Here is a 16,639-nt window from a genome sequence, read left to right on the forward strand (position 1 = left end):
GACAACCAACAAACGGCAATTTTAATGTTTTGTTATCCTCATTGTTCAATAACCTCTGGAATCGGACATCATGCTCATCACCATCCTCATGGACCAAATCCGAGTAACATTTCAACGTTTCCTCTCTTCTCTCAGCCAGCACATTGTGAGTTTCTGTTTTCATGTTTTTCGCCTTTTTCTTACTTTCCCCTTTAACTATTTAACTCTTTAGTAAATTTTTTATCCTGTCAACCATCATGTCATCAATCTGACTCAGGATTTCAAGAAATGTTGTAAAGTAATAGATTCCAACATCGATAGCAAACGTAAAAAAGAAAGACTTTTTCCCAACATCGTATCAATTTTCAGCCTTTACTTTCAAAATGTTGTATATCACTGATATGTATGTTTACACTTACATCTTGTATTGTCAGTTTCAATTTGATAACAGATTATTTACTGTTAATTATGGCAGCTTCTTAGATAAGTTTACTTGAGAATCAGTTTGATTTGCTTTCAACATCCTCAGCTCAATGTAACACTGATTGTATACCAGAAAAGTCTTTTATTTTAAAAACATATTTCAATTGTCTCATTCAGACAGTTGATTGACAGGCAATATCAAACACAATGTTTCTCATCTTCCGTTTCTTTATTTATCAACATCATGGTCTTAGATCCAAATTACAGTGGATATTCAAGTGAATTACAAGAAGATGCTTTTGTCCGGCGTAAACAGAGAAGGAATCGAACCACATTTACTGTTCAACAATTGGAAGAGCTCGAGAAGGCTTTCGCCCAAACTCATTATCCGGATGTTTTTACACGAGAAGATCTTGCAATGAAGATCAGCTTGACGGAAGCCAGAGTACAGGTTAGTCCCAATCTATTCAATTCAAATCAGAATTATTTGGTTCTCTCAAAAGTACAACTGTAATCCCATATATTATAATCCTTGATGCATCGCCATATTTTAGTTTAACCGCCAAATTCAAGTATCAAATTGATTCTGATTAAAGTAAAATGAATGATGAAGATCAAAGAATGAACAATTTGTTTTCATTTACAGTAAGTTAACAGGTATAAAGCTTATACACCTAGTATTCCTATCTAACCTGGAAGACAATTCAATGAATGAAGAAAAATTTGCTTTATTCAGTTGCTTATCATCCTTTTCATCTTTCTCTTGTTGCTTCTTTTTATATTTTTAAATCCTTTTACTCATCCCAATTGGATAATCTAGTTAACAGCAAATTGATGGTTAATCCTGATTAGATTGTGACAATAATAATATTGGATTGCCATTTTTATCTTTCAATTCACCAACACAAATAATAATAATAATAACTACTTCCACTTTCGTCATTTGAGATATTTTTATAAATTCAGACCTTTTTTTGTATTTCATTCCCATTTGCTGTATTATGCTGTCACAATTTAATCTTTAAACTTAATAATAACAATAATAATATTGTTAAATTGTAATAGTAATCAGAATAATAATCTAAATCTTCTCAGGTTACCTTTTCACATCTTTTCAAGTTTCACTCTTAATTTCATTTTTGCTTTTGCATCTTCATTCATTTGTACCAATTCAATTTACCATTTACATTAACATTATTAACCCAATTTACCTTTCCTTTACCCAAATTAAACCGATTTTACCAATTAACAATTCGGAACAATTAATTCGTAAAGTTCAAATCAAACAAATTGCATAATTAAATTAATGGTAAATAACAAGAAAAGACTAAAAATATTGCTTCAAAATGCATGTTAAACAAAATAACATTTACTTCAATACAAAAAAAGATGAAATGATACAATTTGAATAACTTAAATAGCATTTTATTTGCTTATCAATCAATTATTCAAAGGAATAGTGTCAATTCAAGATTAATAATTAATCAACTGACCAAGTCATGTTTTTCAATTGCTTTCCCAAATTTTACCATTTCAATTTCAATTTCAATTTCAATTTGTAAGTTAAAGTAAACTTTGTAAATTTCACTTGGAATCACATTTAACTTCATTGAACCATTAAGATGAATATTTATATATTCATCTTTGTATCTTGATTTAATTTACTTTCATGTAAATACACTTTCCAACAATTTAAATATTTAATTGCAATGTTAACCAATAGTTGATAGCGATCCATCAATTTAATTTGATTCACTGTCTTTTGCCCTTTCATTATCATTTTGGCCATTTCAATGTTTTTCACTGTTAAATTAGATAACCTTTACCATTAGACGTAAGTTAAATTAGATCAGTCATTTTTGTCATGAAAATATAATCAACAGCAGTTAATCCAGTTAAGTTGATCACAATTTTGTTTCAATATCACCAAACCAGCTTTTCAATCATCTAAAATACTGATGAAATTATCACTGAATTTGAAACAAATATCTTTAATATTGTACGAAACTTGAGAGTATCCAGTTCAATAGTCCAGAATCAATTAACAATGAATTGTGCTGGATTTTGGTGTGAATTTTGATTTCTTTTCCTCCTGTTTTGAGTTATGAATCGATTTTTTGTTTCAAAAGGTAAAATAGATAAACATTGAATCAAATTATGTTGGAATTTGATTCAAACAATTTCCATCAGCATTTTTTTGGCCGGACGAAGAGACTTGGTACTATATCATGTGTTGGGTCAGCAACTTTGTCTTTTTCCTGGTTTTATTGTTAATTCACCATCTTTTTATTTATTGAATAGCAATTGAATACTTGACTCGCTTGGGAATTGTAGATGTTTCATTTCAGTTGGTGTTACATCGATGGACGATTTAATGTTGGTTTAAGGTTCATCTTTAGTTTATTGTAACAACCCAAATCCAATGACCAAAGATTGACAATAAAATCTGAAATGGTTAAAGTAAAAATGTAAAGATTATAATTGTCTTAGTGATTGAAGTATCAAAAAAATTAAACAATCATCTGTTAAATGTACTTTTTCATTTCATTGAGAGAAAATAACACCTTCAGAACTTGTTTGCATCCCTTGCATTCTCATCAAGTTTTCAATCTTAATTTACAAAGTAATTAATTTGATTTCACCAGAATAACTGATTATTTTTATTAGCAAATTATCTCGAGAATTAGAATGATTTGCTTTGTTATGCTTCTATGTGAATCAGTTGGTGCTAATACAGTAGTTAAAAAGTGTTATCATGCAATGGTTGAAAATGGTAAAGTGAATGAATCATGCAACTGAATCAATTAATTCAGCTCAAGGCAAGAATCACTTTTTTTCATCATCTGTCTCTCCTCTGACTATTAATCTTTCTTCATTTGTTTCATCTTTCCATTGGCTATCTTCCTATTTGATTTAACATGTTATTGTTGAAAGTGTTGTATGAATTTTGGATAAGGTTGATTGATTGGATTTGAGTTTTGCTCACAAATCTCATTCGATTAGGTAACTTTATTGGATTTTGTACATTACTTAAGGGAAGACAGGGAAGATAGAGAAGATAGAGAAGATAGAAAGAGGAACAAGATGATGAAGATGTGGAAGAAAGTTTTCTTTTTTCATTCAATTTACCTTCTTTTTCTTCCTTTTTTCTTCTTATTTATGATTGAATGGAAAAGCCAAACGTCTTGAAAAATACATTTAACACAATGAAATTGATAGAAACTTATTTTGGGCTGTAAATATATTTACTACTTATTTCATTTTGCCTCAAAATTGACGTTTTGTGTTAACTCACTTGTTACTTGAGTCTCTTCATTTTTCATCCTCTTTCCATTTGATTCTCCCAATTTCATCTCGATTTGATTCAAAATTTAATTTATATATTCCTTATTGTGTGTGTATATCAAAAGTAGACTGTAACCTGAAGAAGAGAAAGAATAGAAAATGAAAGACAGACTTGACTTGCTAAGAAACTTGACATTTGTCATTAACTGCAAATGGTACAAATGAGAGAAGACATTTCTGTAAACACAAATGGTTGGCTAAAAAAACTAAATTAACTTAACTTGTCCATTTTTCACCAAATAGTTATCATCGGCAATAATCAATTTGATAAACAGTTTTCAAAGTAGATTGAATTATCACTCCAAATAGGGTTCACATTGACAGGATAAATAATCAAAGTTTATCGATGAAAGATGAGCCAATTTGAGTTAACGTGTTCCTTCTGATCCTTCAATTGTTGCCAAAATTAAACAATTGATAGTTAAAATTAACTTTACATCATTTTTGATCCAGGTTTGGTTTCAAAACAGAAGAGCCAAATGGCGGAAAGCGGAAAGGCTTCGTAAAGAGAAGGAAGATCGAGATAAAAGTGGTGTTGATAGTGTTGATTTGTCCATCAATGGATCTCCTAAATGTGATGATATAAACATTATTGATCGTCCCGATTCAGCTTGTCCAGATGATGATGAGGATGATGATGAAAATTTAGATATGAGTGATTCTTCATCAAATAATATAATAACTGTTTCAGCAGTCCAATCAAAAGGCTCATACAATCCAGAAGAATCAATCCTTAATGCAGTTCACCTTAATTCACCCACTGATAATCACCTTAACCAACACCTTAACCATCTTAATCATCTTAATCACCTCAATCATCTTAACCATCATCATCACCAACAGCAACTTTCCTCAAGGCTTGTTAAACCTATAATAAACAATAATATGACAACTTCACTATTATTTTCCTCATCATCTCCAGTTTTATCATCTTCTTCATCCTCCTCGTCGCTATCAGCCGCCTCATTATCATTATCTTCGTTATCCTCCTCTTCCTCCTCCTCTTCTTCATCGCATGCAGCCTCAACATTGACCAATACAGCGACAACAGTTACACCTTCAGTATCTATGTCAATTTCATCCATAACTACGCCAGCGTCAATGATAGCGTCACCAAATTCATCAGCTGGACCACCAATAACCTCAAGTTCAGAGCAAAAATTGCCCCTCACTTCATCTTTGTCCTCGACAACTCCAACCACTTCACCATCATCCAAAGATTTAGCATTGGCTTCACCGTTAATCAGCAAAATGGCTTCTCATTTTGATCACTCGTTGTGGCGTCCATCGTTAGGAATGTCACCGTCTTTACCAAATTTTCGATATCCATTGATGTCTCCTTTAGTTTTTGAAAGGTGATTAAACTATTAATTAATCCAATCAATATAATTTACCTACGAATAAAAAAGCACTTAAATTTAGTACTATTAAAATCCAATTTTTCAAAATTTGCATTTGTCAATGAGGTTATTTTTTCAATTGCTAAGCGATTTGATTTCTAGCTATTTAATCAATTTATCTATTTCAAGTCTATGATTTAACCTTTATTTCAGTTCATCTCATTAATTTTTTTTGTTTCACTCATTCAAATTGACTGATGCTTTTATTGACAATTAAAATGCAACCCTTCAAATGATAAAAACTTGCTTCTAATTGACTAACAAAAAAATCTTGTACCGTTTTATTTTCATCCTCATCATTTGCATTTTAGGTTTCCCCATCTACTTTCAGCTTACCATCCAATGCTAATCTCGCAACAATTGGCTGCCTATTCATCAGCTAATTTCAAAGGTAAGCATTTCTTCAGTTAATTTAATCAACATCTCTCATCAAATGACATTTGTCATTTGATAAGGCGCAAGAGAAAGAGTCAAAACTAAATTGATAAATACTCACCATGATTGCATGAATAATAATGATTAACCAGTTAACTATTGAGATGAAGCCTAAGATGATGATTATGGAGATGAAGTCAACTCTAATGATTAATTGGTTAGTTGATTGTACCAGATCCATTGTTAGCTATCATTGGAAAAGCCTATAAATAGCAAGGTAAAATTGCCAAGCTCCATCTATCGTCAGGTTCCTTTGCCGTGTTATAGTCTAAAAAAGGAGGAAAGAAGAGAAAGAGATTTGTTGAAAGACAAATATGGGAGTGAAAATGATTATGAAGATAGACAAAGGTAAATTGATAATCTGAAAGAAGCCTGAAGATGAAGGATGACAAATGTTAAATTAATTTTAACCTGGCAATATTGAACAAGTGTTACAGTTTGAGATGAATAAAAATTGCGCATGGTTTACATTGCTTGTTACTTGTTTAGTTGGTTAATTTAGTTGCTTTTAATTGCTATTAATTAGTTGTTATCATTAATGAGATAGATTAGATCAATTTTAGGTAATTTATTTAATAGGAAACATTTGTCTTTCTCCTCTCTTTTTTAACAATTATCTTACCTTTCGCTACTTTGGGCTAAATTGCCTTAATAATTTAGTTTTATTTCTTTTGCGACTTTCTTTTATTTCTCCCTTTTCTTGTCTTGATTCTTTGTCTTTCTTGATAGCTCAATATGATTAGGATTACCTTTAAAAAGGTAAAATCAATTAGGAGATAGATTGAATTGTAATCAAGTTAAATGTTCCCTCTGAAAGTCTTGCGTTAATTGAAATTCATTGACATGATCATGGCAATAATCATTGTCCAATTCATTCCTTTGCTTCTTTTCCAACTTCATCATGAGTTACTCTTCACTTATAGCAAATCCAATCTTTGAGACTATTATCTGTGAATAAAAGAGAAAAAAAATTAGATTATTAACAATTTTATTAGACTGTTAGTCATGAAGAAATTAAATATCACTCATACTTACGGACAAACAAACCAATTCACATTAAAATAGATCGAGCTAATCTTTTTATCAACTCTTTTCACACAGGTATGTGTGGCTGTTGTCCTCCAACGGATTCTATTAATGGCTCCAATTTGGGTTCAACCATTGGATCAATGTCTTCACCAACTAGTCCAACAGACACACTTAGCTCAACAATAGCCGATAATAAAGTCAAATACCGTCTAGCAGTATCACCAGGATCAGGTCAACCTTCTTTGACTCCACCAATTCCAACAGCGCAAACAGGTGCATCAAATCAGCCAAGTTCAACGCCAACATCTTCATCAATAACACCAGTGGCAATCATTAATCCATCAACTTCATCCTCAACAACACCAACAATCACAGCTTTCAGCAGTGTTAACGAACTACGACGCAAAGCCAAGGAACACTGCGACACATTGTTAGCTTCGAGGGGTAGTTGATCATAGAATATGCAAACATTTATTTCTGTCCCTTTAATTTGTGAACCATTTGAATAATCAGCATAATTGTAATTATCTATTGAACATCGAGATATACTGTAATCTTCGATCATTGTTTTCTTTCTCTAGTCTTTACATGTTAATCTAAAAGAAAAAAAAGTCAAAATTTCTGTAACTTGAAAAACATTTTGTTTACCGTTCATGGAAATATTGTCAATATCAAAATACTTTCAATGCAATCCAAATGTAGACGATTAGGAAAGGCAGCTTTGTAATAAAACATGCAAAGAACAAAAATACAATCTTTCCAATTCCATGTATACAAGTAATCTAAACTCTTGGTAAAAAAAGTAACAATTAATAGAAATGAACTTTTGTTTTATCGTCAGATAAAAGTCTTATTTTCTAGTCACCTTCCAATGTATTGGAAAATTGCAAAATTTCTCCCAATTTCCTTAGTTTCTCCTTATAGACTTGTCGATTAAAGACGCCCAAGAAATTGGATTAATATGCGCAAATTATTTCCTATTGATGGTTCAAATCAATCGATCAAACGTGTAACCTGATAAATACCTGAAAAAAATATGAAAAATAAAGTTGTTAGTTATGTAAATAATTAAAACATGAAAAGTTATTTTTACCTGATGAAAGATTTGAAAATAAATCTCTTTATACGGGCTTTAATCCACAGCAAAATGTTGGTAAGCAAAGGATGAGAATGAGTTTCATTGTAATTGGTATTTAATTCCTTCACATGTCAACATAATGTTTGACTTTCATGGCATTTTTAATCTGCTTAAGTTTTATATCAAATTAAAGCTGTGTTTATGTGAGTAACTTGGTCAAATTGATTGGTGCAATCATCATCTTTTCAGCAACTCAACTGAATTATATGATAACAAATAAACACAATTTGCAGACGAAAATTGCTCCAATTGACTGGCTGAAGAAGTTTATTTTACTTTCTTTCTTTTATTCACTTACCACAATTCCTATGAACTTTCTTGAACTCAATCTGAAGCCAAAATAGGAATAGAAAAGAAACTCGTAAACAGTAACAATAACCAAGTAACGTCTTAAATGTATTTTTACTGTAAAGGAAATTTATCAGGTAAGAATGAAGAAAAGGTAAAATCTTACAAAATTACTTACTCACCTAAGGAACAACAGTTGATTCGCTAAATAAAAAGTAACATTAAATGTAATAAATAGGGAGTTTTGATGTTATTAAGGTTATTACAATAGGAATGATAACAAGTCACAAATAGTGAAAGATAGGGCAAGAAACAATTTTGTTAAAAAGAGTGCAAGAAATGTAAAAGAATCAAATAAAGGCCAATGAAGATGAGTAAAAACAATTATCTAATCTAATAAACTGAAATTATTGGCTTAATAATTAACTTAAATTCAGATCAAAAAACTTAAGCTTATTAAATTATCAGCCAATTTTTACCTTGTATCCTAATTATCCCTTTATGTCTACAGTCATTGAAATGTTGTCAATTCTAGCACATTATTGAGCTTAAAATTGAAACTCTGAACTAACAATTGAAAGGTAATAATTTTAATATTTTGACTACTTGAAGCTTGGTAAGCAAAGTGAAATGTACAGTAAAAATTTCAAGAAAATTTGAGAATGACTTTTCATCTTTGAACCATGAAACAGATAACTGAATCTAGAGAAAATCTTGTTCGTTTTTCAATTTTATCAACTCATCATCAATCTTGATCAACGTTTTGCCTAGGAAAGCTCATTTTTTGCATAGATTACTTTGACTTACCTTTCAGAGCGGTAAAGTGAAAAATCATCAAACCAACAATTCAATAGTTTTTAACCTTTTCTTGTTTTTCCCCTCACATGGAGATAAAAAGATATGAGAGATGAAGCATCAAAGGTAACCTGAAAGAGATTGAGAGAGAGACAAGGAAAAGTTAAAAGTCTGAAGATGAGTAAAAAAAGAATGAAAAGCTGAAGCAAAAATTGAAAGAATTAACGACAGAATTGAAATATTACTTGTATATCAAATTGTTTAGCATATTTTTGTTGCTTGTCCAATCAATTTTATTTCAATTTGCATCCATTGATGGGTCAACCCCACAAGTGAGAATAAGTAATTTTCATATATTCACTAGAGAATTGGGTTACTTTATATTTTTTCACAAAAGTAAAGGGATAAAATATGTTAAATAGATGATGTTGGTGGTGTTGTTGGTGAAGATGTTCAAGATGAAGGTAATGGTGGTGATTATGGTGATGATGAGCAAAAAAAGATGTTAACACAGAAACAAAGGAAAGAAGAAAAAGAAAAGTGAAAGATGGAAATTGAAAGTAACAAGACGAAAATTTTGTTAAAAAATAGAGAAAAAGATTGCCTGGAGAAGAAAAGGTTAACTTGTTTCCCCTTTTTTACCTCATTTTGATTGGTCTTGCAGTTATCAAGTTTACATCTTCATGTTAACCTTTTCATCACCAACATTCAATCTTTTATCAAGACTTCAATCACTTCGATAACAATGTAGCCAAGTTGTTTTTGTTTTCCTGAGTCACAGTTGCAAAGTGAAAACAGAAATATTCAAATGACAACTTTTGTTTCTCTCACATTGCCAATTGAAGGCAGAAAAAAACGATTTTCAATTTAACATTCAAACAAAAATGGAAAAAACAGTGTTAACAGTTAAATTACATCATCTTGTGACAGTTGAATTAAACTCATAAGTTGAAAATTCAAAATCAAAAATAAGATAAACCCAAAGAGTATAACTATTACCAGAACAAAGGGAAAAATAAACAAAGCTCGGTTCAAACCTAGCTTTATATTTGCTTTATGTTGAGTAATGGGTTAACTTTAGATAAGATATAAGAGATAAGAGATTAATCTTTGCTAAAAAACGCTAATCTTAAGATAACATTTTCTTATTTTCTTATTCTATTAATAGTTGGGCTGTTTTTTTACCCGGAGTGAACTTGTTTTTTACCTTTTCATCGAGTTTTTGTTTCACTTGTTTTTCGCTGTTTTTGTTTGTGTTTTTCAACTGCTTTGAGGCATTTTGATTTCACCTGATTTAACGAAAGTAACAAGTTATCATTCTGTTTATTTGACTCATCATTATAATCATTATCGTCCTCATATACCATGATCATCATGTCTTTACATCTTATAGACAACAATAATGGTTCCCAAAAAAAGTTAAATTTAAAATATCAACTAATGGTTGACTCAAAAATATACTGAAGGTATGAAAATGTTCAGACTAATTTTTGATTTCTCAACTGATTGTGACTATTAGATTTACCTTCAGGCCTAAACTGTTATCATTGTTATCGCAATTTATTTGAGATTAACATTGATTTGATATCTTATAGACAAAGAAACTTGACAAACATGACATCGGAGTGAAATATCTTTTATAAACTTCCAAAGTAAAACATGGAAAAATGTCTTGATCTTTTTTCCACATTTTCATGCAATCGCAAAGTAACCAACCTTTTTCATCTTCATTGCAGATATCTTACTGAGCTGCCCTTAAAAATCATTTACAGGATATTTTGATGCTTGTTTGTGGTCATAACCAGCAAAGAAAAAGATCTGTGACCATTGGAGAACTCGATGGCATGGAACGTCATGGATATATCGTTTTCAATATATTCAAATAATAGTAATATATGATTTAGATTTAGAGTCGTCTTCCTATTGATATGATTTTGCGAGATAAATCAAGTAAATGATAGGGAAACTCATTTTCGCTCAAGATGGTGATAATAACAACATAAACCAATGGACCATTAAAATAAAGTTGACCAAAGTAGTGATGGCTATAATGGAGACAGCTTTAATAGAGTTGTGTCAAGTCAACCTTAACTCTCAGGTCATTTGATGAGATTTAAAAAAGGAAAAAGTTAACTGAGGCAAATTTTCAACCATTATCAAGTTGATCATCAATATTATTATCATTATCAATCAGTTGACTATTATAAAGTTGCTTCCAAACCTGGTAAAGTGATATTTATGAGTCAAACATATCGAAAAAGTATATTTACTTTTTTTTATATAAAGTTAACAGTTTACCTATTTTTGAGCAACTTGAAAAACCATTTATCTATTAATTTAAGTTGTCAGTTTTTCAATTTTCTAGTTACATTGACTCTTTTGGAAGATCATTTGGTTTCATCTATACCAATATCATCCTCTCACTCTCTTGGATCCAGATTAATATCATCATCACCATTCATTTCATCTCTTCTATTATCCACTATAAAGCTTGATAATCTCAAGAGAAAGGTTATATCATCATCACCTGAATCAAAGTAAGGATGGAAGTTGCTGTTAACATTTGGTTTTAATGATCAGAAAGTAAATTTTAAAGTCTACTAAAACTGGTTAACTTGGCAAATTTGTTAGGCTTAAAGTGAATTACCATCAAAGTGACATAACCATTATTACCCGATACTCAATCAAGTTTAGATGAGTAATAATAATTATGATCAAATCATCATTTCATCGGTTAACTACAACATTAAAGGTATTAGTAAAATACAATCGATAATCTTTATCAGCTATTGTTATGAATATCCTTTTTAACCTTTCAGATATTCCGTCATTCCAATTTAAGCAAGAAGTTCCAAAGCCTTTCTCAAGAAACATTGACGCTCAGAACGGACTAATATCAAATCTGAAATGGACCACAAAGCACATTTAAATTCTTGGACTGAACTATGGACAAGTATATAAGAATCAACCAAGGGTTTGGATGGTCAATATCGATTTGGAATGGACATTCGAATCTTATTTCCAACTGTCAAAGTGGATTGCACGAATCGTCAAGAGGTCGTTCTGGGCAATTATAAGCCACAAATTTATGTTTCCAGGGATGTGAACCGAAGACGATTTTTTACTCCATTTATGATATTTTTGGATTTGTTTGATCAATTATCATTTGTTGACTCAATCATGCAAAATTTGCTTGGATTCCAATATTATTGAATTGCAGACAATACATTCCACTGAAACTCGTTAACCTTACCTGCTAAATCAAAGTTAACTTTGTACTTTTGGTTTTGTTTTAAATTGCGTTAACTTTTCCCTTTCTTTGCCATGATTACAAATTCATGAGATGAGAAATTTTATCAACAGCCTGCTGTGATTATATTCAGATTGTTCATAATTTAGTTACATATGAAGGCAAACAAATAATGAAAATTACAATAATCAGTAAATAATCAATTGTGATTGAAGGTAAAAAAAACAAAATCAACTTCCTTCACACATGAAAATAATGCAACACACAAGGAAAGATCTCACTTGAATCCCAATCAAATCCTTCAAATCAAATGCTAATCAAATGTTAACCTTTTCTGAATGAAAACTATTATCACAAAGTTAACACTCTGGATTCATTGAAATTACCTGTAAATACAATTGTAAACATAATTTTCACCATCAGCCTAACCTTTTAATAATAATCATTGTTACATTCACCTTATATAAACTTATTTTTAGGCTTTTGTTTCAATTATTAAATTATCAAGTAAACAATGGCAAGAGACTGAGGAGAAGCAAAAAATATAAGATGATAAACACAATATAAAGGGTAATACAATAAAATTAAATGGATTAATTTGACGGATAACAATTTGCTTGATTATGTTGAAGATGAAAAATGAAAGAAGTGAAGTAAAAACATAATTAATTTGATGCTGTATTAGGTTGGTGTATAACAATCATAATAATATACAGCAAAGGTACAGCAAATTGATAACATTAATGCTTTTCTACAGGTTTAATGGTAATCAAAAATATATTTATATAAATAATAATTCACTTACAGCCAATTAATAATTAACAATACCATTTATGATTTACATTTATATTATTAAACCTTTTTCCAGGTAAATTTTATTAATTAACCGTTTACGCTATTCTGATCTAACCTTAACTGGTTACCAAGTTGCCAGCAATTATTCAATTATCCTAATTGTAAACAATAACAATGTTAACCATGCAAACCCATTATCAACCAGATTATTGGTAAAGGTTGACTTGAAAGCTAAAGCTTGGTGGATTGAAATGATGACCAATTGAACTGGCGACTTGCCTGTAAACCTTAACACTCTTTGTGTTGAGTCTAAAAATTTAGGAACCACAAAAAGTGATGAACAAACAAATGTGTTTACGGTCCATAAAATAAAACCCATTTTAACCCAGCAAATCTTAATGTTAACCCATCAATCTAATAATAATAATCCTAATAAAGCTAAACAATGGACCAATCTTGTTTTCATCTTGCAAATGGTAATAACAGTTCCGGTCATTTTTTCTGTATTTTGTGTATATTTTTTGTTTTGTATGAGCTAAAAAAAATAAAACCCAATGACTGAACAACCCAACAAGATACAAATGATTGTTGCATTAAGGATCGCTGTTTAACCCTCAGTTAAACGGACCGACTCAGGCTAACTTTGATTAACATTTGATTTCTCACTTTTGTATTTGGCTGACTAATTTATTCACTTATTCACAATGATTAACACAAACAAAACTATGTGGTCATTAACAAGTAACCATCTAGCAGGGGGTCAATTGGGTCAATATATTATGTTAAAGAAATTAAAGGCTAATATATAATAACAAAAGTAACTGTTATTGTAAAATAATGAGGTGCAAAAATGGAGTTACAGAGGAAAATATTCAAACAAATTGACAATCCATTTATAGACACATTTGGCTATACAACAGTAAATTCATTGTATCTTTATTATTCCCATTATTATCATTACCAGTTGAATCTTGATAAGTTATTTGATTGGTTAAATTAATTGTCTTACAAGATCAGGATGAACCTGAAGATGATTAAAGATGAAAATTGTGAAAAAGCAATGTTTCAGTGGCAAAAAATGTCTCGACTCAACCTCAACATTTGTAAAAGTTAAAGGTTAATCATAATGGTAAGCTTAATCTATTTTTTGCCATTAACAATTGTTGGTTGAAAATATGATAATCATGGAGGAATAACCGAAATCAGAATGCATTTCTATTCTCAAATGCATTGCTATCAATAATATTACTGATGCTAACATTGAAATTGTTTTTTGTTTGTATTTTGACTGGTTAAATAAATCAGTTTCAAGGATCATTAAATCGTGTTTGCTTGTCTTTTTATGATGATAATCATCTCCATCCATTTCATCTTCAATTTGATCTTTTTTTCATTCCTTTTTTTCCCTCATCACTTTATGACTTGTTTCAACCAATATTTGGGTTGCTCTTGAGGTCAATTGAATGTCATTGATTGCTATTTAATCTTTGTTAATTTTGTTGACCACAAAATGATATTCAATATATTTGGACTTTTATTTAATGTGTTGACCTGCAGTAAACTTGATTGTCTTGTTAGCATGTGAGTATAATTATATTGTCATGATTGGTTATTTGAATTAAAATTGATTGACAGAAATTTAGGATTTGGAATGAATTTGAAGGGAAAAAAGCTAATTAAATGGCTAAATCAATTGGATTTGCAATTAATCAATCTGTTGGTTAAGACGATTCTTGATGAAAAATTGTTTTATTGAAAGTTACCAAAATCTCATCAGGCACAGATTTAAATCAATGATTAACAATAATTGCCTTTTGTTAATAGTTTAACCAAATAACAGATTATGTATTATAATTATCATCAACTGATCAACTCTTATTTCCACCAGAATCAGTTAATTTCTCATGAGAAATCACAATAATCATCTTCATCTTATAATCAATACAATAATGGTCAATGATTATCAATAAGAGTATCTATTTAATCCTGGTTAAGATAAATTACTTTACATAATACCATCCAACGAAAGGTTTATCACGCATCCATTCAGGCTCATCGTTCATTCAAAATGTGTTAATCAATTTAATCATGAAATACTGAGTGAGTGGAAATATTATTTCCCATGATAACTATGAAATAATCCATTATCATCATTACTCCATGCTATTTGATTACAAATCCAACTCTAGCAAGCCATCCATACCTAATGAAAAGAAAGAGTTAGTTGTGAGAAATGCAATAAAAACAAAATAAGATTTGGTTGTTACCTTTGCTGCCTCGTTTTTAATCAAACAATGTAACAAGTTTATTTATTAAATAACATTCAAACATGTTTAACTAATCATTACCATGGTACAATGATCAACTAAACAGTTCATTTCAACCATAAGGATGATTGTAGTTCATTGAAAACCCATGAAACATCAAACAGTCAAAGCAAACAACCAAATGAATATTTGTATCAATTTTTTTTCAACTTACCCATTTTTTGATGCCATTTTTTGTCTTGCACACTTTAGGTTCCAGGTCTTGTTGATCCATCATCATGCTTAACCTTTATCATCGTTATCATCATTATCATCATCTTGTGATTGACTCCCAAAGGAAATTGAGATTCCTTGTGTTAACCTCATCATCTTGAAACTATCGATTCAATTTAGTTATTTTCTTCTCTTTCACGCAAATTGGATTTTCCCTCAACGACTAAACCGACAACACAAGAAAATATATAATATTTATTTATTATCATGATTACCTTTCAATGATGATAATGATAATAGAAAGATAAAATAAATGCCAAGAAAATGATATAATTTGGTGTTAATATTTACTTGGCCACCATTACCATTAATGTTACTCCAAATTGGCTGCAGACACAAACTCACAATGAGCATGAGGAAAGATAGAGAAATTAACAGGGGAAAGACATGGAGAATAAAAAGATTATTATATGGAAAAGTATAAATCTGATTATCTCAACTTGGAAAATCAACAAAAAATAAAAGAAACAACATTTATATTGAACGGTAAAAAACATACCTTTTTACAATCTTCAGCTGGCTCCCATTGTTGGAGTTAACTTTGCGCGGATTTTAAATTCAGTGCTCAACGGATCCAGATGATGTTGGATATGTTAAAAGATGTTGCTGATGATTAAGATACCTGAAATATGAGATGAAACGGGGAGTCATTATAACAATATATGAATATAATAATAAAATTGAATTGAATAACCTAAGGGTGAATGTAAATAGAAGCAAAAATGTAAATTATACTTACTAATGATCATATTAATAGTAATCATAATAAGGTTTCCACTCAATTGAATGTGTAACTGAATTTATTAACTGTATATCATCATCATATGACATATTTCATTTTTTCAATATTTTACAAAATAAAATAAAAATTGCATACTAAATTAAACTAGAGTAGTATAGTGCGTTTTTTATCCTGTACGCCTGCTTGCAGTCATAACTCATGAACGAATGATGCTGCAGACCTCAAACTTGGACCATAAGCTTTTGCGGATTGCAGAACCATACTCTCGAAAGCTATTTGTCCTCTAAATGACATAAGGTCATTTTCTGAAAGTGATCATTTTTTCAGATTGGTTGGTACCTGTTACATGTTATTAACGCATAGCGTTTAAAAGATAACCGAATTTCGGCTCAAAACAAATTGATTAACTGATCGGTATGGAAACAGTTTTAGAAAATAACCTTATAATGTCATACCTTAGAGGTCAAATAACGAAGTTAA

The 16,639-nt window shown here is 30.2% G+C and overlaps 1 protein-coding gene and 2 long non-coding RNA genes across 30 annotated transcripts; 2 read left to right on the forward strand and 1 right to left on the reverse strand.

Annotated features, from left to right (window-relative positions):
- The first annotated feature begins 9 nt into the window (after positions 1-9).
- On the forward strand, positions 10-7,679 carry LOC107365308 (uncharacterized). 2 transcript variants are annotated; one of them, XM_089268595.1, is made up of 5 exons: positions 10-145; positions 657-853; positions 4,201-5,102; positions 5,459-5,538; positions 6,684-7,679. In XM_089268595.1, exons 1-5 carry the CDS (start codon positions 25-27, stop codon positions 7,061-7,063), a joined length of 1,680 nt encoding a protein of 559 aa, XP_089124721.1. In that variant the 5' UTR covers positions 10-24; the 3' UTR covers positions 7,064-7,679. The 2 variants fall into 2 exon arrangements, with proteins under 2 accessions (XP_089124721.1, XP_025017219.2); XM_025161451.2 differs by having other exon boundaries at positions 138-277.
- On the reverse strand, positions 2,706-9,613 carry LOC149093628 (uncharacterized). 26 transcript variants are annotated; one of them, XR_016199459.1, is made up of 13 exons: positions 9,475-9,613; positions 9,078-9,208; positions 8,845-8,963; positions 8,220-8,241; positions 8,048-8,154; positions 7,705-7,946; positions 7,477-7,536; positions 7,260-7,400; positions 6,618-7,207; positions 6,205-6,530; positions 5,644-5,850; positions 3,698-5,141; positions 2,706-2,848 (listed from the first exon to the last, which is right to left on the reverse strand). It is a non-coding gene; the product is annotated as an uncharacterized LOC149093628 (long non-coding RNA). The 26 variants fall into 26 exon arrangements; XR_016199475.1 differs by having other exon boundaries at positions 7,705-7,741; positions 8,048-8,078; positions 9,078-9,581; XR_016199469.1 differs by having other exon boundaries at positions 7,477-7,636; positions 7,705-7,741; positions 8,048-8,078; positions 9,078-9,581.
- Positions 9,614-9,845: 232 nt separating this feature from the next.
- On the forward strand, positions 9,846-12,603 carry LOC112539166 (uncharacterized). Of its 2 annotated transcripts, XR_016199480.1 has the most exons (4): positions 9,846-10,298; positions 10,569-10,720; positions 11,182-11,584; positions 11,652-12,603. It is a non-coding gene; the product is annotated as an uncharacterized LOC112539166 (long non-coding RNA). The 2 variants fall into 2 exon arrangements; XR_016199479.1 differs by having other exon boundaries at positions 10,569-11,584.
- Positions 12,604-16,639: the final 4,036 nt, after the last annotated feature.

This window comes from Tetranychus urticae, chromosome 3 (genome assembly GCF_039701765.1).
Source record: "Tetranychus urticae isolate SD_2017Ah chromosome 3, NJAU_TeUrti_SD_1.0, whole genome shotgun sequence".
Classification (NCBI taxonomy): Eukaryota; Metazoa; Arthropoda; class Arachnida; order Trombidiformes; family Tetranychidae; genus Tetranychus; species Tetranychus urticae.

Excerpts from the sequence above, each read along its gene's own strand:
- LOC107365308 (XM_089268595.1), top strand. The coding sequence starts at position 25 with ATGTTTTGTTATCCTCATTGTTCAATAACCTCTGGAATCGGACATCAT. Across the intron at positions 854-4,200 it reads TGACGGAAGCCAGAGTACAG|GTTTGGTTTCAAAACAGAAG; the intron begins GTTAGTCCCAAT and ends TTTTTGATCCAG. Across the intron at positions 5,103-5,458 it reads TCTCCTTTAGTTTTTGAAAG|GTTTCCCCATCTACTTTCAG; the intron begins GTGATTAAACTA and ends TTTGCATTTTAG.